The sequence below is a fragment of the Felis catus genome, chromosome B2, assembly GCF_018350175.1.
Source record: "Felis catus isolate Fca126 chromosome B2, F.catus_Fca126_mat1.0, whole genome shotgun sequence".
NCBI lineage: Eukaryota > Metazoa > Chordata > Mammalia > Carnivora > Felidae > Felis > Felis catus.
The window spans coordinates 129,338,469-129,358,784 of record NC_058372.1 but is presented as its reverse complement, the minus strand read 5'-3'; the positions used below and the strand labels follow the sequence as shown (position 1 = coordinate 129,358,784).

The following is a 20,316-nucleotide window of genomic DNA, read 5'->3' as shown; positions in this document are numbered from 1 at the left end:
AAAAATGCACTAGAGGGAATCAACATAGATTAGAGGATGCAGAAGAATGGACCAACAATCTGGAAGACACGGTAGTGGAAATCACCCAAACTGAACAGCAAAAATAAAAAATAATTTTTAAAAATGAGGGTAGGTTGGGGCACCTGGGTGGTTCAGTCAGTTAAGCATCTGACTCTTGATTTTGGCTCAGGTCATGATCTCACAGTCATGAGATCGAGCCCCATGTCAGGCCCCATGCTGGTTGTGAAGCCTATAAGGTTCTCTCTCTCCCTTTCTGCCTCTCTCTCTCTTTCTTTCTCTCTCTCTCTCTCTCAAAAGAAAAAAAAAATGAGGATAGGTTAAGGGACTTCTGAGACAACATCAAGCATTTTAACATTCGTATCATGGGGGGCCCAGAAGGAGGAAAGCAAGAAAAAAGGGCAGAAAATTTACTGAAGAAATAAATAATTTTGAATAATTTCTTCAATAATATTGAAGAAACTTCCCTAACCTTGGGATGAAAACTGACATCCAGGTCCAGGAATCACACAGAGTCCCAAATAAGATGAACCCAAAGAAGTCTACCAAGACACGTAATAATTAAAATGTCAACAATCACAGATAAAGGAAGATTCTTAACAGCAGCAACAGGAAAGCAACTAGTTACATACAAGGGAATCCTCCACATAAGGCTATCTGCTGATTTTTTAGTTTCTGCTAAAACTAAAGTCATTTAGTCATTAAAGTTATTCTGCAGAAACTTTGAAAGCTAAAAAGGGGTGGCATGATCTATATTCAAAGGGCTGAAAGGAAAAAAACCTATAACCAAGAACACTCTACCTGGCAAGGTTATCATTCAGAATTAAAGGACGGATAAAGAGTTTCCCAAACAAAAGTTAGAGTTCATCACCACTAAATTGGCCTTACAAGAAATGTTAAAAGGACTTAAGTGTAAAATAAAAGGCCATAAGTAAGAAAGTAAGAAAGTAAGAAAATTATGAAAAAAACAGTTTCACTGATAAAAGCAAACATATAGTAAAGGTCAATCACTTATAAAGCTAGTATGAAAGTTAAAACACAAAAGTAGTTAAATCAGTTACATCTACAACATGCTACTACGAAACAACCAATGGACCAACAAAGAAATCAAAAAGGAAATCAAAACACACCCTGAAACAAATGAATTTGAAAACACAATGTTTCAAAATCTTTGAGAGGCAGCAAAAGCAGCTCTAAGAAGGAAGTTTACAGCAATATAGCTTACCTCAAGAAGCAAGAAAAATATCAAATAAGTGATCTAACCTTACACCTAAAGGAACTACAGAAAGAACAAACAAAGCCCAAGTTAATAGAAGGAAATAATAAAAATCAGAGCAGAAATAAATGAAATTAGGACTAAAAAAGCAATAGAGAAGATCAATGAAAATAAAAGATGATTCTTTGAAGAGATAAACAAAATGAACAAACTTTTAGTCAGACTCATCAAGGAAAAAGGAGAACTCAAATAAAATTAGAAATGAAAGAGGAGAAGGTACAACCAACAGTATAAAGATACAAAGAATTATAAGGAACTACTGTTGAAAATTATATACCAACAAACCGGACAACTTAGAAGAAATGGATAAATTTCTAGAAGCATGAAATCTTCCAAGACTGAATCATGAAGATATAGAAAATCTGAACAGACCATTTACCAGTAATGAAATTGAATCAGCAGGGGCGCGTGGGTGGCTCAGTCAGTTGAACATCTGACTTCCACTCAGGTCATGATCTCGCAGTTTGTGAGTTCAAGCCCCGCATCGGGCTCTGTGCTGACAGCTAAGAGCCTGGAGCCTGCTTCAGATTCTGTGTCTCCCTCTCTCTCTGCCTTTCATCTACTTGCTTGCTCTCTGTCTCTCTCTCAAAAACAAACATTAAAAAAAAGTTAAAAAAAAAAAAAAGAAATTGAATCAGCAATCCAAAAACTCTGAACAAACAAAAGTCCAGGATCAAATTAATTTGCAGGTGAATTCTACCAAATATTTAAAGAAGAGTTAATATCTACCTTTCTCAAACCATTCCAAAATACTGAGGAGAAAGACATGCTTCCAAATTCCTTCTATGAGGCTAGCAACCTGATACCAAAACCAAAGCTACTACAAAAAAAAAAAAAAAAAAAAATTATAAGCCAATATCTCTAATGAAATTTAAAGCAAAAATCCTCAACAAAATATTAGCAAACCAAATTCAAATTAATTCACATTAAAATAAGTAAGTCACAGAGAGGAAAAATACAGCATAGGGAATATAGTCAGTAACACCAATAATTTTGTGTGATGACAGATGGTGACTACACTTACCATGGTGAGCACTGAGTAATGTACTGAATTGTTGAATCAATATGCTGCACACCTGAAACTAATATAACATTGTATGTTAACTACATCAATAAAAATAACTAAATAAAAATAAAAAATGTTTAAAAGATCATATACCACAATCAAGTGGGATTTATTCCCTGGGATGCAAGGATGGTTCAATATCTGCAAATTAATCAATGTGATACAACATGTTTAAAAAAATGAAGGATAAAACCCTTCATATAATCCTTTCAATAGAGGAAGAAAAAGCATTTGACAAAATTCAACATCCATTTATAATAAAAACTCAACAAAATGGGTACAGAGGGAACATACCTCAACATAATAAATGCCATATATGGCAAACAAAGAGCTAGCATCATACTCAATGGTGAAAGGTTGAGAGCTTTTCCCCTTAGATCAGGAACAAGACAAAGATGTACACTCTCACAAGTTTTGTTCAACATACTACAAGAAGTCCTAGCCACAGAAAACAGACAAGAAAAAGAAATAAGAGACATATAACTTGGTAAGGAAGAAATAAAACTGTCACTATTTGCAGATGACATACTATATACATAGAAAACCCTAAAGACTGTTAGAACTAGTAAATTAATTCAGTAAAGTTACAAGATACAAAATTAATATGCAGGAATCTGTTGCATTTCTATGCACTTTAAATGAAGTAACAGAAAGAGAAATTAAGAAAACAATCCCACTTACAACTTCATCAAAAAGAATAAAATAAATAGGAATATATTTAACTAAGAAGGTGAAAGACCTGTACTCTGATAACTATAAAATACTGATTAAAGAAACTGAAGACAACACAAATAAATGGAAAGATATACCATGCTCATGGACTGAAAAATTTAATATTGTTAAAATGTCTATAATATCCAAAGCAATCTACAGATTCAATACAATGTCTACCAAATTATCACTAGCATTTTTCATAAATCTAGCATTTTCACATATCTAGAACAAATAACAAAATTTTTATGGAACTACCAAAGACCCTGAATAGCCAAAGAAATCTTGAGAAAGAAGAACAAAGCTAGAGATATCACAATCCCAGATTTCAAACTCTATTACAAAGCTCTAATAATCAAAACAGTATAGTCCTGTCACAAAAACAGACACAATAGAACAGAATAGAGAGAAGAAGGCAAGAATATACAGTAGGGAAAAGACAATCTCTTCAACAAATGGTGCTGGGAAAACTGGATGGATACACACAAAAGAATGAGAATAGGCCTTTTTTTTTTTTTTACACCATATGCAAAAATAAACTCAAAATGAATTAAAAACCTAAATGTAAGACCTGAAACCATAAAAGTTCTAAAAGAAAACACAGGCAATAGACTCTTGGACATAGGAGTTAGTAATATATTTTTGGATCTGTCTCCTTAGACAAGGGCAACAAAAACAAAAATAAACTGGGACTATATCAAACTAAAAAATTTTGCACAATGAAAGAAACCATGAACAAGACAAAAAGACAACCTACTGATTGGGAGAAGATATCTGAAAATGATATATCTGATAAGGGGTTAGTATCCAAAATATATAAAGAACTCCCAGAACTCAACACCAAAAAAATCTGATTAAAAAATGAACTCAAGACCTGAATAGTCATTTTTCCAAAGAAGACATACAGAAGGCTAACAGGCACATGAAAAGATGCTCAATATCACTAATCAGGGAAATGCAAATCAAAACCAAAATAAAATATTACTTTACACTTGTCAGAAGGGCTAGAATAAAAAAGACAGGAAAAAACAAGTGTTGGTGAAGATGCAGAGAAAGGTAACCCCCAAGCACTATTGGTGGGAATAGAAACTGATGTAGCCACTGTGTAAAAGAACATGGAGATTCCTCAAAAAATTAAAAATATAAATACCAGGGGTGCCTGGATGGCTCAAGCTAACTCTTGAGTTTGGCTCAGGTCATGATTTTATGGTTGTGAAATCAAGCCCCGCCTTGGGCTCAGCACAGAGCATGGAGCCTACTTGGGATTCTCAGCCTCCACTCTCAAAAAAAATAAATGAACATATATATATATATATGGAGAGAAAGAGATAGAGAGGGAAGGAGGGAGGGAGGGGGAGAGAGAAAGAGAGAGGGAGAGCGAGGGAGGGAGGGAGAGGGAGAGAGAGAGAGAGACCATATAATCCAGTAATTCCATTTCTGGATATTTACCCAAAGAAATGAAAACACTAATTTAACATGGATGGACCTAGAGGGTAATAAAACAGAGAAAGATAAATAGCGTATGATTTCACTTATACGTGTAATCTAAAAAAAAAATGAACAAACAAAAAACAGAAACAGACTTATAAATACAAAAAACAAAGTGGTGGTTGCCAGCAGGGGAGGGAGGTGCGGGGATGGGCAAAATAGGTAAAAGGGATTAAGAGGTAAAAACTTCCAGTTACAATATAAGTAAATCACCCTTTCAATAAAGGATGAATCTTAAATAATAATCCTAAACAAAGGATAAAGAAAAAAGGTCACCTCACCAAAAAAATATGTTTTTTAATTTTATAAAAGGAATCTGTAAGTTTCCTCACATTAGAAAACAAAACGAACACCAGACGCAATACAAAAAGCATTACCAAAAGCATCCTATCCTACTCCTTTTCTGCTTCCTCTGGTTAGAAAGGAAGGAAGGAAGGAAGGAAGGAAGGAAGGAAGGAAGGAAGGCAGGCAGGCAGGCAGGCAGGCAGGCAGGCAGGCAGGCAGGAAGGAAAAAGGCAGATTAAATTAATCAAGGAAAACTAACACAAGAACAGAAAATTAGGACGTGCTCTGTCAATGGGTAACAGACCAACAACACCCACAATGATCGATCTCAACACTATTATAGTGGCCCAAGTAAAATATACTTTATTTTTCACATAGAGCTCTAAAATTTCATTCATTCAGTAACTGAAATAATCTCCTGTGTTAAGAATAGTCAAGGTAAGCTCTTTTCACACTGGAAAATTATTACAGCCAACATAATCCTTTACTCCACATTCCTGTGCACTTCAGTACCAAATAGTTTCATCTTCCCCTCAAAACTTAAATAAGAAGTAAATCAGTCATGGGGATAAAAAGTATAGTGTAGAGAATATAGTCAATGATATTGTAGTAAATTTGTACGGTGACAGATGTTAATTACACTCAACGTGGTGAGCATTTTGTAATGTGTACAAATGTCGAATCACTAATGTGAACTAATTTACATGAAGTAAAATACACCTATTTTAAGCACACCGGCCAGTGAGTTTTAATAAACGTACACATTTGTGTAACCACTTCATTTAAAACACAGAACTGTTCCCCTCATGCCCCTTTTCAGTCAATATTCCCCCAAACCCAGTCTCAATCAATCAAAACTCCACTTTCTGTCACTAAAGTTTTGGGTTTTTTTGTTTTGTTTTTGAGAGAGAGACAGCATGAGCACATGAGGGGGGTGAGGGACAGAGCGAGAGAGAGAGACTGAATCTTAAGCAGGCTCCATGCTCAGTGTGGAGCCCAACGTGGGGCTTGATCCCACAACCCTGGGATCATGACCTGAGCTGAAATCAAAAGTGCGACATGCAACCAACTGAGCCACCAGGCACCCTTCCTGCCACTCAAGTTTTATCTGTTGTATAGTTTCGCATAAGAGAATACCCATGTTGCTGCTTATATAGTAGCGCTTTCTTCTTACTGTGGAGTTGTATTCTGGTTTGTAAATAATTACACAATTTTTGTATCTACTCACTTGCTGATGGACGTTTGCGGGGGGGTTTTCCCCCAGTTTATGCTATATAGAGCTACTATGAACATTAACATATAAGTCTTTTCTAAGGACACGTTTCCAGTTTTTTGCAAAAATACCTAGGTATAGAATTGCTCTATAAATAAGCGTATGTTTAACTTAAGAAAATACCAGTGCAGAGTAGCTGTCCTATTTTACACTCCCTTCAGCAGTGGGAGACTTCCAGCTGTTCCACATCCTCGCTATCATTTGTATTGTCAGTCCTTAATTTTAGCCATCAAGTGGGCATGTGGTAGTATCTCACCGTAGTTGTAATTCATATTTCCTTGACAGAAACGATGTTAAGTATCTTTTTATGTGCTTATTGGCCATTATTCTGTGATGTATCTGTTCAAATACATCCCTCACCTTTTTTCTTACTGGGTTGTCTTCTTGAATTTCAAGAGTTCTTTCTATATTCTTGATATGAGTCCTTTGTCAGTATGTATTATGAGTATTATCTCTCAGCCTGTGGCTTGCCTTTGCACTCTCTTAATGGTGTCTCTCAAGACTAAAATTTTTAATTTTGGTGAAGCCCAATTTATCAATTTCCTTTTTAAAAATCTGTACATTTTATATCCTGCTTAAGAAATCTTGGTTGACTCTTAGATCAAAGATTTTTGGTTTTTCTAGAAATCTTATTGTTGTAGCACTTATAAGGTCAATGTTCCATTGTGAATTAGTTTTTGTCAGTTAATTTTTGTCGATTAATTTTTGTATAAGGATCATGACTCATTTTCTCCAAATGGATATTTATGTCAAAAATCAATCGCCCATACATAGATCTACATCCAGATACTCTTTTCTGTTCAATTGATACACCAATATCAAATTACTGAATAACTCTAACATCATAATAAGTCTTGACATCAGGTAGTGTAAGTCCTCCAATTTTTTCCCTTTTTTCCAAACTATCTTGGCTATTCCAGATCCTTTGAATTTCCATATAATTTTAAAGTCAACTGGTGAATTCCTATGTGGCAAAGAAAACTTGCAGGGGTTTTTACTGGAATTACACTGAGTCCATAGATCAATTTAGGAAGAATTGACATGGTAGCATAATACTGAGTCTTTCAAATCATGAAAATGGTAAATCTCTCCATTTATTTTGGTCTTTTTTAAATTTCTCTGAACAGTGTTTCATGGTTTTCATTTTTCAAGTCTTACACATATTTTGTTAAACATACCCCTAAGTAGGGGCACCTGGGTGGCTCAGTTGGTTAAGCGTCCGACTTTGGCTCAGGTCATGATCTCATGGTCTGTGAGTTCGAGCCCCACGTCAGGCTCTGTGCTGACAGCTCAGAGCCTAGAGCCTGCTTCAGATTCTGTGTCTCCCTCTCTCTCTGACCCTCCCCCATTCATGCTCTGTCTCTCTCTGTCCCAAAAATAAGCAAACATTAAAAAAAAATTTAAAAAAACCTTTAAAAAAAAACATACCCCTAAGTACTAATGCTTTTTCATAATTGTAAATGTATTTTTTTTTTAACATTTATTTATTACTGAGAGAGAGAAAGCATGAGCATGGGAGGGGCAGAGAGAGGAGGAGACACAGAATCTGAAGGAGGCTCCAGGCTCTGAACTGTCAGCACAGAGCCTGACGCAGGGCTCGAACCCGCAAACCCATGGAGATCATGAAACTGAGCCGAAGTCAGATGCTTAACCGACTGAGCCACCCAGGCGCCCCAATTGTAAACATATTTTTAATTTCATTTTTTAATTGTTTATGCCTAGTATATAAAAATATAAATTATTTATGTATATTGACTTTATATCCTGAAAAGTGTGTTAAATGAACTTTTAACTCCAGTAGCTTTCTTACAGTTTCCTAAGATTTTCTATATTTACTCATTCATGGTTATGTTGTCTATGAAGAAAGACAGTTTTACCTCTTCCTCTCCAATAATTTATTTCCTTATTTCGGTGGGTACTACATCTTTAGTATAGTATTGAACAGAAGTGGTCAGAAAAGACATCCTTGCTTTTTCTCATCTCAGTGGGAAAGTGTTCAGTTTTTCATCAAGTGTAATGTTAACTGCAGATTGTTCAAAAATGTCCTTTTATTGAGGTGTTTCCCTTCTATTTCTACCTTTTCTAAGAATTTTCTTATATAAACATGTACAGGGGTTGCATTTTGTCACAGGCTTTTCCTGTATCTAGTGGGATAATCATATGCTTTTACAAATATTTTGTTAATATGGTGAACTACATTTACTATTTTCTTCCCTCTACTTAACTGAGGTGTAATTTGTTCTTGAAACGTTTTAAAGAGGAAACATATAAAGCAATTGGTTTAAACGTTTTTTTTTCTTTTCTAATTATAAGCTTTTTTTTAAAGCTATAAACCTCCTCCTTGCACTGTAGTAGCTGAATCCCACAAATTTTGATGTTTTCATTACTATTCCGTTCAAAATATTTTCCCATTTCTCTTACGATTTCTTCTTAAATCCATGCATTAAGAAAAGCTGATAATTTCCAAATATTAGGAAATTTTCTAGATATATTTTCATCATAAATTTCAACTTAATTCTGCTTTGTCAAGTAACAATCTGCATGATAGCTCAATCCTTTTACATTTACTGAAACTTACTTTGTGGCCCTACACATGGTCTATCCTGGACAAATGCTCCATGTGTACTTAAAAAGAATTATATTCTGCTGTTGCTACACGTCACATTATAGCTTTAGATATCAATTAGGTCAAACTGGTTGATACTGTTGTTCACATTAGAAAATGTCCTACGTCCTTACTGATTTTCCTGTTGCTTATTTTATTAGCTACTAAGAAAGGAACACTAAAATCTCTAAATATAATTGTGAATCTATCTAGAGTTTTGTCAGTTTTTGTTTTATGTTCTCTGAACTCTGTTACTAGGTACATAAACATTTAGGACTGATAGGCCTTCTTGATGAATATGTATGTTTAATCGTTACTCTTGTTAATAACACTTGACATTTGCTTTGCCTGATATTAATATTAGCACTCAGGTTTTATGATTATTATTTGCATGTATATCTTTCCCCATGCTTTTAACATGCCAGTCTATAGTTGTTTTGACATTGCTGGTGTTTATTTCTCCTTTTATCTTTTTATCCAAGAGGGAAGGCACAGATCGTAAATGTATGTCTCCACGAAATGTTTTCAAGCTGCACACACCCATGTAATCCAGCCCGGATCAAGACACAGAACATTCTCAGCAATGTTCCTCATGTCCACTCCTGCTCATCCCCACCCCTCCAAGGAAAACCGCTGACTGACTTCCAACCTCAGAGGTTCAAACTTGAAGTTTCTAAAACATTTGAGTTTCTGGTATTTATAAATCAGGAAATCTGCATTTCTGACATCCTTTGAGAAATTAGATATGGCCACCCTGGTGTATGTCCCCTTGAGGCGGCAGCAGCCTGCTAACATAGGAGCAGCTGTCCTGAGAGTGTGGTCTCTGTAGGCCTACCTGGGTCACCTCCTTGTTTGCTCACCTGCCTGGCACATTTATTTACATCTTTCTATTTAAAGTGTGTTTCTTGTGGAAAGTATATAATTGGACCTTGCTTTATTATTCAGTCTGACAATCTGCTTTTTATCTGAAGGGTTTAGGTCATTTATATGCAACTATCCATATGGTTGGGTTTAAGTTTACCATCTTGCTATTTGTCTTTATCCCATCTTTTCTTTGTTGTCCCCCCCCCCCCTTTTCCTATCTTCTCTTAGATTGAATTTTCTTCCATTTTATCTCCACTCCACCTATTGTCTTATTACTGATATGTCAATATTTTTGTGTGTTTACTCTAGGGTTTATAATAGACATCTTTAAGATATAATATTCTACCTTCAAACAATACTACACCTATTCATGTATAATGGGTACTAAACTTATTCATGTCCAATACACAGAAAACTTTCAACAATGTATGCCCATTTTCCTTACTTAACCTTATTGTATTGTTTTCATACATTTCACCACTTCCACATGCATAATCCTCACAATATGTTATTATTTATGTTTTAAATAGCCAGTTATAACTCTCAGATAACATTTACTCAATGGAAAACAAGACAAGGATATCTGCTTTCACCACTGCTGTACAATATAGTATTGGAAGTTCTAACCAGAGGATTTAGACATGAAAAAGAAATAAAAGAGACAAACTGGAGAGGAAGAAGTAAAATTACATCAGTTCACAAATGACATAATTTTATATGTAGAAAACCCTGAAAATTCCACACCAAAAAAAAAAACCCCAAAAAACTGTTAGAGCTAACAAAATTCAACTGAGTTGTAGGATACAAAATTAATACCCTCAAATCAGTCGTATTTCTATATACTAGCAATGAACAATCTGAAAATAAACTTAACAATTCCATTTACAATAACATCAAAAATAATAAAATAGGAATAAATCAAACCAAAGGGGTAAAAGACTTGTACGTTCCTATACCTAGTCAATGAAATGTTGATGATAGAAATTAAAAAGAAAATAAATAAATGAAAAGACATTGCATGTTCATGGACTGGAAAACAATTTTGTTAAGACGATAACACTACTCAAAGCAATGTATAGATTTAATGCAATCCCTATAAAAATCCCAGTGGCATTTTCAGAAACAACAACAACAAAAAATCCATCCTAAAAATTCATATACAATCTCAGAGGTCCCCAAATAACCAAAACAATCTTGGAGGACTTTCAACACTTACTACAAATTTACTAGAGTAATCAAAACAGGGTGTTACTGGCATAAAGACAGACATATAGAAAAACAGACTAGAGTAGCTCAGAAATAAACCTTCACATATATGGTCAAATGACTTTTTATAAGGGTGCCAAGATCACTCAATAGGGAAAGGATAGTCTTTTCAACAAACAGTGCTGAGAAAACTAGATACCCACATGTAAAACTAGATATGCAACTTCCAATGAAGCTGGGATCTTACCTTATGCCACATACAGAATTAACTCCACCTGGCTCAAATACGAAACTGTAAAAGCTGAAAATATAAAACTCTTAGAAGAAAGCACATGGGGAAGGCTTCATGATATGGATTTTGCAATGATTTTTTGGATCTGACAATCAAAAGCTAGGAAACACAAGAAAAATAAACTGCACTTTTATCAAAATTAAAAAAAATTTGTGTATCAAAGGATACCATCAAGAAAGTGTAAAGACAAAAAAAAAGTGAAAAGAAAGTCTACAGAATGGGAGAAAATACTTGAAAATCTTATATCTGATAGGGATTAATATTAATATTAATCTAATAGAGTCTCTAGCCCTAATTTCCAATTTACAGAAAAACAGAGGATAGAGGAACAAGTTAAACATTAGCCTGAGTAAAAAAAACCAGACAAATCTAGAACAAGAGATATCCTAAAAGATGTCCTAAAAGATATCCTAAAAGCCTACTGGCTTAGTAAGGGTATTGTGCAAGATTAAAGAAAAGAGACAACAACAAAAAATGCATGATTCTTGGATTGTGATTAGGGAGCAAGGAGTGAGCTTTAAAAGACATTCTTAAGATAACTGGGAAAATATGAGTCCCTATATTATGCAAGAAAATGCACGCATACTTCAGAAACGCATACTGATACAGTTAAAAGTAAAGTGTTATGATGTCTGAAACTTAGTGTTAAATAGTTCTGTCCCCCCAAAAATAAGACAGAAAACATGGCACTGTAAACAACTGTCAAGTTTCAATGGAAGGTATGGTGTATGAGTGATTACTGTACTATACCTTCCTCTTTTCTGTAAATTTGAAAATTTTCAAAATGAAAAGTTTAGGGTAAAAAGCCTTTAGGCCACTAAATTGCACAACTTAAAATGGTTAAGATAGTGAATTTCATATTATGGGATTTTTATCTCACAACAAAACCCTAACCCCCTGCCCTCCCCACCAAAAACAAACAAACAAACAAACAAACAAACAAACAAACAAACAAACCCAGAGCTTGGGTATCTGACACTGTATTGGAGAAGTATCCTGCACAGCCCCATTCTCATAGACCATGATGTGAACGGTGTCCCCTGGAGTTATGTAGTGGTCTTATGTTGAAATAGAGTTAGAAAGAAACACAGAATCTTTATACGGAATTAAAATAAAATTAGGATAAGATATATTGTATGATAAAATTACTTTTATAATTTGTTATTATTAATTTTAGAATGCAGAGGATGAAGCAAGGCATGATGATCTGGCCCCAAATCAAGCACAATTGGTTAAGAATAAAATGCCCAAAGCAAACCAAACTAGCCCCACACCTGGGTTGATGGATGGAGGAGGTGGAGGTGGGAGAGGTCGGCCTTCTTTAACGGCTAGTGTAGACTGCTTGGCTGAACGGATTGCATTAATGAAATCTTCATGCTGTTGTCTCCAGTTAGATCTCCTCACAGGTTGATGCTATAAAAAAGAAAACCAATATATACTAACCTCGACTGTACATCTGTCCCTTGCAACTTTATTTTAAGCTGGGATTTAAATTTACAGGACATAGGACTGTGAAATTTGGAGGGAAAAGAAAATTTGTGTTCAAGAGTACAAAAAGAGATTTGGAAAAATACAGTAATAAAATTTGCAAGTCACAGCAGTGTGGGAAAACACAAAATAACAATCAGAAAAACAAACGACAACACTTTACAGAAAGACTTAACTGTAAGATGAAAAGGGACTTTCTTCCAAGTTAATTGCGAGATTTAATGCTACACTAATGAAAACATAAACGAGATTCTTTTTTGCCACATCTGGAAAGTATCTGAAATACATTTCGAAATCTAAGTGAGCATGATTAAAAAGAAAACAGTAAAGGTGGATTATACTTACATGACATTACACTGCACTATCAAGCAAAAATGAAACCAGAGAGCCAAAAAGGGGCTTTAATGTACTTAAGGATGTAATCAAGAAGAACAAGCACGATACTGATAGTACCTTGGACTGAGGAGCTGTTCTCACAATGAGAATGTCAGTGCCCTGTAATCTTTGTTTCAGGGAATTGAAAGGTTTACGCTTTTTGTTGAAGAGTTTCCTACATATTGGTCCATGTCTTTCCTAGAAAAGAAACAGTGGGGATTAAAATTTTTAACATGTATAGTCACAAGGTTTGTACTCAGGCAGCCCCCACTAGAATGACGGGGTTCACCTTCGGAGCCAAGTTCATTCTCTAACTCTCAAATCACAGCAGAGCAAATCCATCTGGCTCTCTCCACCCATGTTACACATCACTAGATATTGCGTGAGGGCAAGGTCAAGAAAAGGCCTCCACAGCTACAGAGACTTATTTCGAATTTGGTTTTATACCCTGAACTCTACCACTTGGGCTGCGTGAATGATTCCAGGCATTAAATAATGTTGAGAAAGCAAACATTCTAGTTTAAATCGAAATAAATATTTTTGATATTGAGCTAGGTACTCACTGAAGCCAAGGAAATTTTCCTGTCTCCTGTTTCCTGCCTCCACGGTTTCCAAATTCCACGAGCAAGGCATCCAGTAACATAACAGGGAATCTGAGTCCCAGCAATCCTAATATTCCATTTTACCGTTCTTTTGAGATAGCCCTTTGCATACAGCAGGGGGAAACTTAGCTCCTACCGATGGAACCTTCTCAAGAAAACTCTTCTTACCACTCAGCAATTTCAAAATTGAATTCAACGGGGCCACTTTTCTACATAGAGCACGTTAAACTACTTAACTTCCTCAAGGAGTGGAGAGGTTTCAAAGAAATATTTGAGAACATCTGCAAAAGACAACTGGGACAACCATACAAATAAGTGAAGAATACACCAATTCCATTTACATTATGAAGATATTTTCCTTTAATTTATCCAAACATTTCACATCCATGAAGTCATCTATTTCAGAGCAAATCTAAACTTTTAATATTAAGTTTTAAAGTGTTACAATATTTAACACTTAACAGATAATCGGCAGGGAAAACATTCTTTACTCCAGCCAAGTAATCCTTTAAGTAGTCAACATTTCTAGTACGTAAAAAACGGCACCAACAAACAGAGCTTTGCCTGTGTACCACCCTTACAAAATCTGCTAGGGCATCACTGCTATAGAATTATACCAACAACTTTCCACTAAATGGCCTCTTCCTTGGTGGATATGGAACTCATAATGGTTAACACACAGTTCCTTTGTCCAGACCCAACAAAATACGGACTCTATAAAAAATCCTTATACTTGGTTACAAACAAGCTATACCATTTTATTTTTTTAAGTTTTATTTAAGTAATCTCTACACCCCATGTAGGGCTCAAACTCATGACCCCAAGATCAAGAGTCACATGCTCTACTGACTGAGCCAGCCAGGTGCCCTCCATTTTATTATTACCTTTTTTAAGTTTATTTATTCTGAGAGAGATTGAGAGGAAGAGAGACTCCAAAGCAGGCTCCGCACTGTGGAGCCTGGATGTGGGGGCTTGAAGCCACAAACCGTGAGATCATGACCTGAGCTGAAATCAAGAGTCAGACACTCAACTGACTAAGGCATCCAGGTGTCCCCTCCATTTTAAATTAGAGGAAAGAAAGGTATCACATCATTCGACCAAATGCTCTTTGTAGCCTGGAGATAGGCCTAGAAAGTGAAAACCAAGAAGACGCAAGACCCACTTGACATTCAGTGATTCCATTTCAAATGGAATGGTACCTCCTAGTTCTGCAACTCATCCTTACGGGGTGCAAGCCTGGCTTGGCAAAGAGCAGCACACCGGTGGATTCCTGGGCCACAACAGGCCCTGTGAACTCCTGTTTCTAAATTCAGGAAGCGCTAACTATAGTTAATCAGAACAGGTATTTCATTTCTAAAATTCCCCAGAGAAACAAAACTTACAACCTTATTATATAGTCTTTTGCCCCAAATGTAGTCAGGCATATGGTCCAAAACCTTTAAGTCTGCTTATGTCTCCTTGATCTAAAATGTTCAGTCTCATAGTTGTATTATCACCTTGTTTGTTTGTTTTTTAATCATTTTTCTTGGGCATCTCTTTAGAATACCGAGGTCTAATACCTGTTTGATTCCCCAATTTTTAAATAAATTAAGCTTTTATTCCACTTTATAGGCATCAATCAGGGGACTTGACATGCAGTTAGCTTGAATCTGATTAACAATTAAATCTTGGAACAGGCCTTACATCCATTTTGTTCAAATTACATAAAACCCCTGAAAATTGAAAGGTTCTGTCTTCATACGTGGCAAAGCAGGAAACAGAGGGAGGTTAAAGGACTTGTCAGAATTAGTGACAAATTTGAGGCTAAAAGCCAAGTTTCCAGATGCTCCAAATTCAATGTTCATTCCTCTTGACTAGCTAATTTCCCTGGTGCTTTGGCCTTAAAATTTGAATTTTTGATGCTTATAGAAAAGGCAAAAGAGCCAAAAGCTCTCAAGAGACAACGAGCTGTGCCAAAACACTTTCATCTGGCATCCTTTTTCTAAGAGTACCATGTTTAATTACACTCCCTTCTGAATGGGGTGGCATCTATCCGCCTCGGTGTCCTCCGGGCCTGCCAGCCATAGGTTATCCTATCCTCTTCCCTCGCTTTCTCTCCACATCTGTCTTTAATCTTTGCCGCTACAGCCTCCTCACTGACTTGACAGTTCATTTAACTCCAACGAAACACATCTACAAAATGTCTTTATGTTTACCAGAACATCTGCTGCAAAGCGTCTTCCACAGACTTCACAGGGAAGTAACTCCTGATTGCCATCTGTATAAGATCCAAAAGCACATTATGTTAGTTTCGTGGAACTGCCTGCCCAAGAAGAAATGACTAACTGGAGGGGACCTCAATAGCTTGATCTCCTCACTCTTTTCCCTCCCCACCAACTTCTCTTAGGAAGATATTTCATGAACTCACCCATTTTCCTCTTCTAACAGAGACTTCTCACTTCACTAAACAGGTAAATTCCATATCCTTCAGGCAACCAGAGTACATTTAATATACTCCTAAACTAAGCACCTGATAGCTTTGCTTTAGACAGAAGTACAAAGTTAATACTTTAGTATAAAGTCATAAATTAACTGGGGCACCTGGGTGGCTCAGCTAGTTGAACGTCTGACTGTGGATTTTGGCTCAGGTCAATGATCTCACGGGTTTGTGGGATTAAGCCCTGCACTGGGTTCCATGCTGACAGCACAGAGCCTGCTTGGGATCCTCTCCCTCTCTCCTCTCTGCCCATCCCCTCACTTGTGCGCACGGTCTCTCAAAATAAATAAATATTTTTTAAAAGTGATAAATTATCTAACAGTAACATCTTTGAGATTCCTACTAGAGTGCAACGTCTGTGTGTGTGCTAAATGAAGGCATGGCAATTTATCATAGGTCATATGTAAAGGATCACCTAATAATCAAATTTAAGGTCAACTTTCCTGAGAATGGCTTTCTCTCTCTCAAAGAGTTTTGCAGGAAAAACTCCTACCTGAGAGAGAGTATAAAATACTGATGAAAAGGACCGAGTAGAAAGAACTGAGGAGTTCTATCTAAATCAAGAAAGATGGGACCATTACAGTGGAGAAGCATGTGAGGATAAGCATCATCCTAGGGGTGGTGTTGGTGTCAGACCTCTTACTGAGGTCAGTGAAGAACACTCACTGCTGGCATTTTATATACAGTTGTGAATGAGTGAAGGACTATAATCCAATACGCTCACTACTTGCTATTGTTATTGATATTCAACTATAGTGTTTTAAAAGTTAAATGAAGAATAAAGTCAAATATATATATATAAAAAAAAAAGGCACGAGATTGCACCCACATATGTCCCATGTCTCAAAGTACCTGACCCATAGTAAGGTGCTTAGTAAATACTTGTTGAACGTATGGGTCAAACAAGAATTGAGTTTCTACCACAAGACCAGTCATTCAATAAATATCTGCTACATGCAAGTCTGTAGAAATATTGAGAGAAACCATACATATGTCCGGCACAGAAAAGAATGTGGGCATCAATTACATTAAAGTTAGAGAAGTGTCAAAAGAAAAGGAAAACATGGAATTCTGAGAAGATTTTGCTTCATATTACTTAAAGTTCACCTGGAGTTGAATACATAAAGATTAGAAAAGCTGATCATGGAGAGGACTTTATATTAGATTAACAATCTGGGCTTTATCCTACAAACAAGGGGAACAACCGCTGACATGAAGAAGAATCTGAACAGAGCTGTGGAAGGTTCATGTGACAAAGGTGAGGAGGGCCGAATGGACGGTAGTGGGAGGGAAGATGGGATTTCAGTTAAAAAACTAAAGGTGTAGGCTGGAACTGGAAAGAAAAGAGGAAACGGGAGACACCAGGCTCAAAGAACTGACAACATGACTAGCTGTGGAGGGAGTGGGGAAGTGGCAAAGAGAGAACAGTGCTGAAGGACACAGAACATGGTCGGGCTGTGGACAGAAACAGAATTTGAAAAGAAGGGCCATCTTAGTAAGAAAAATGACCTCAGCTTTGGAAATACTGAGTTTGAGAGAGTCATCCAGCCAGCAGGATGGAAATGAGGGAGGTCAGGGCTAGAGACACAGATGTAGGCTTTGTTTGGAGAGTGATGTAAAGGCATGATATTGCCAGGGAAGAGGTCATGGAAAGAGAAGTACAGGGATGATCCCTAGGGAACTCCGTATTTAAGGGCCAAGAAGATGAGGATGATAAGCCAGAAGGAGAAACAGGAGAGAACAGGGTCATGGAAACCAAGAAAAGGTTTGAAAAAGGAAGGACTGATTAACAGGAATCAGATGGTAGCTCATTACAGACATTGTTGATTTAAATGATTTCTTCTCACATCTGCCAGATGGTATTGTATTTGCAACACAGGTCATCCATTACAGCATACAGAAATATTACTCTTCCTCTCTGTTCTTTTGGCCTTCTAACTCTGTAAAACTGGGTCTTAAAATTGTGGGTTTTTTTTTTTTTTTCAGCAAGAATATTCCACCCTTCCACACACTTACTAGTGAATAAAAGGTACTCATCTTAATTATAAAACTGCTTTTTCTAAACTGCTAATGAAGGATGATTTTTATGATTATTACTGTGACGTTTGTGTAGTGTTTTCCGGTTTCCCAAACGCTTTTCCTATGTAATCTCCTTTACTTCTCACAGCAGCCCTGCAAGACAGAGTTGGTACCACCTTTTTTTTTAACAGATAAGAAAACAGAGATGGAAAGTTGGGGGACTTCTCGAGACCACAGGTAGTAAGCAATAACACTGAGACTCAAAACTTGAGTCTCTGTCTCTACAAGTATTAAGACTATGTATCCAACCATTACCATAAGTGCAGATATGTCAGTACTAACCTGCAAAACAAATGGAAGTCCCTGAAGGATAAATAGCCTCTGATTTAAATCCATGAGTTTTAATTAGTTCAATGAGTTTAAAATAATGAGATACAATATTCAACAGAACACCTGGAATACTGCATTCTGAAGCTTGACTATAAGGAAGGGAACACGTGCCTAAGTCACTTAAACCAAACATGGAGATCAATGAGGTCTATAGTACTTGTTCCAGAATGCTGAATCACATAGAATATATGATCACTAGAACCTTAAAATAATTTAAAACAACCAAAAGGCCTTGCAGCAGGTGAATGGTTATACTGTTAACATCCAAACCCTGGAATACTGTTCAGCAACAGAACACTATTGATATATGCAACACCTAGATGGATCTCAATGCTGAGAAAAGCCGATCTCAAAAGATCACATACTGTCTGATTTCATTTGTGTAACAATCTCAAAATGACAAAATTATAGAGATGGAAAATAGTGATTGCCAACAAGGAAGGCATGGAGGTGGTTGCGACTATACAGGATACAATGAGGGAGACCTTTGGGTAATGCAATAGTTCTGTAGCTATAATGTGGTTGTGGTTATTATACATGTAACAAAATGGTCTGGAACTATAAATGCACATTGCACCAATGCATGTTTCCTGGTTTTGATATTGTACTATAGTTAGTTAAACTGGACCTTAAACTGGGGAAACTGGGTAAAAGGTGAATGGGATCCTACTATTTTGCAATTCTTGTGCACTAATTTTATCAAAATAAAAAGTTTAAAAAAACATCTAGGGGTCAGCAAATTGTGGCCAGTAGGCCAAATCTGGCACTGTATGTTTTTGTACATAAAGCTTTATTAGTAAAGAATCACACCCATTTGCTTGTTTATATAATATCTATTGCTGCTTTCACACTACAACAGTAGAGTAGTTGTTAACAGAGACCGTATGGCCTACAAAGTCAAAAATTATACTAAAAAATAGGTTGCCAATCAGTGAATGAGAATATAGTGATTAAAAATAATCTGTGGGAGAATAACATGGAAAATGTTAATGATACATTTTTATTCATATATTTACAAATAAAGACTGGAAATAGATCATTACATGTATAGATACACATACACACACACACACACACACACACACACACACACACATATATGTGACACACACACCTAAGTGATAATAAAGGTGCACGTTTAGTTTCCTGCATTTTCAATTTTTCTACAAAGAATACTCATTATTGTTTTAAAAATTAAAACACTGACATTTTTAAAAAGAACCCTTTGATAGGAAATATTCTAAAACAGTAAGTACCAACTTAGCTATTTGTCTTTACCCTAAGAGGAGTATTACTGAGTAGACTATTAAAGTGGCCACTGTTTTTATACATTGGCTATTATTTTTATACATTGGTTTAAAATCTTAAGACAATTTTTTAAATAAGGAAAATAAAGTGATCTGGAAGCCATCAACAGTTTTGTTTAGCATGTTAACAATGAAAAATAAGCATCACAAAGATCTCAGTTCAAAAATTTTATGAGAAGCCTGGAGAGGATTATGGCTGTAATGAAATTGGAAAAAATTTTACTTCTGACTAGACCTACTATTTCTGAGCTGGAAGTTAAGAATGCTCTGTACAGACACCTACCAATCCACACTTCCTTACAAAGGCATGGTAGAAAAAAGAAAAGGAAGACATTTTCTCATTCAGTTGTCAGCGAATCAAAAAACTCTCACGTTGTCCTTTGCAGTCCAGAACATACAACTACTACCAATATCAACATCTTCCATGGCCCTATGGTGAAGGGGGTAACAACTTATTAACTTATCTCAGGAACATGAGTTCTGAAAGAAAAAAGAGGAATTAAGACAGGATGGCAGAGAGAACACCCAAATCAGTTTTTGCTTTCCCCCCAAGTCCCCAAAAAACTGCAGTAAAG

General features: G+C 36.1%; 1 protein-coding gene across 5 annotated transcripts in view; it reads right to left on the bottom strand.

Annotated features, from left to right (window-relative positions):
• Positions 1-20,316, bottom strand: part of ZC2HC1B (zinc finger C2HC-type containing 1B) — a 41,253-nt gene that overhangs the window by 15,681 nt on the left and 5,256 nt on the right. For 3 of the 5 annotated variants that reach the window (XM_045058155.1, XM_045058153.1, XM_023254462.2), the window contains exons 2-4: positions 20,025-20,221; positions 13,026-13,145; positions 12,359-12,497 (exon numbers count right to left, since the gene is read on the bottom strand). In XM_045058155.1, coding sequence (XP_044914090.1) covers positions 12,359-12,497; positions 13,026-13,145; positions 20,025-20,075 — 310 coding nt within the window. In that variant the 5' untranslated portion in view covers positions 20,076-20,221. Of the gene's footprint in view, positions 1-12,358; positions 12,498-13,025; positions 13,146-15,744; positions 15,807-20,024; positions 20,222-20,316 lie in introns of all 5 variants that reach the window. The other 2 variants (XM_003986619.5, XM_019831345.2) reach the window with 1 other exon arrangement.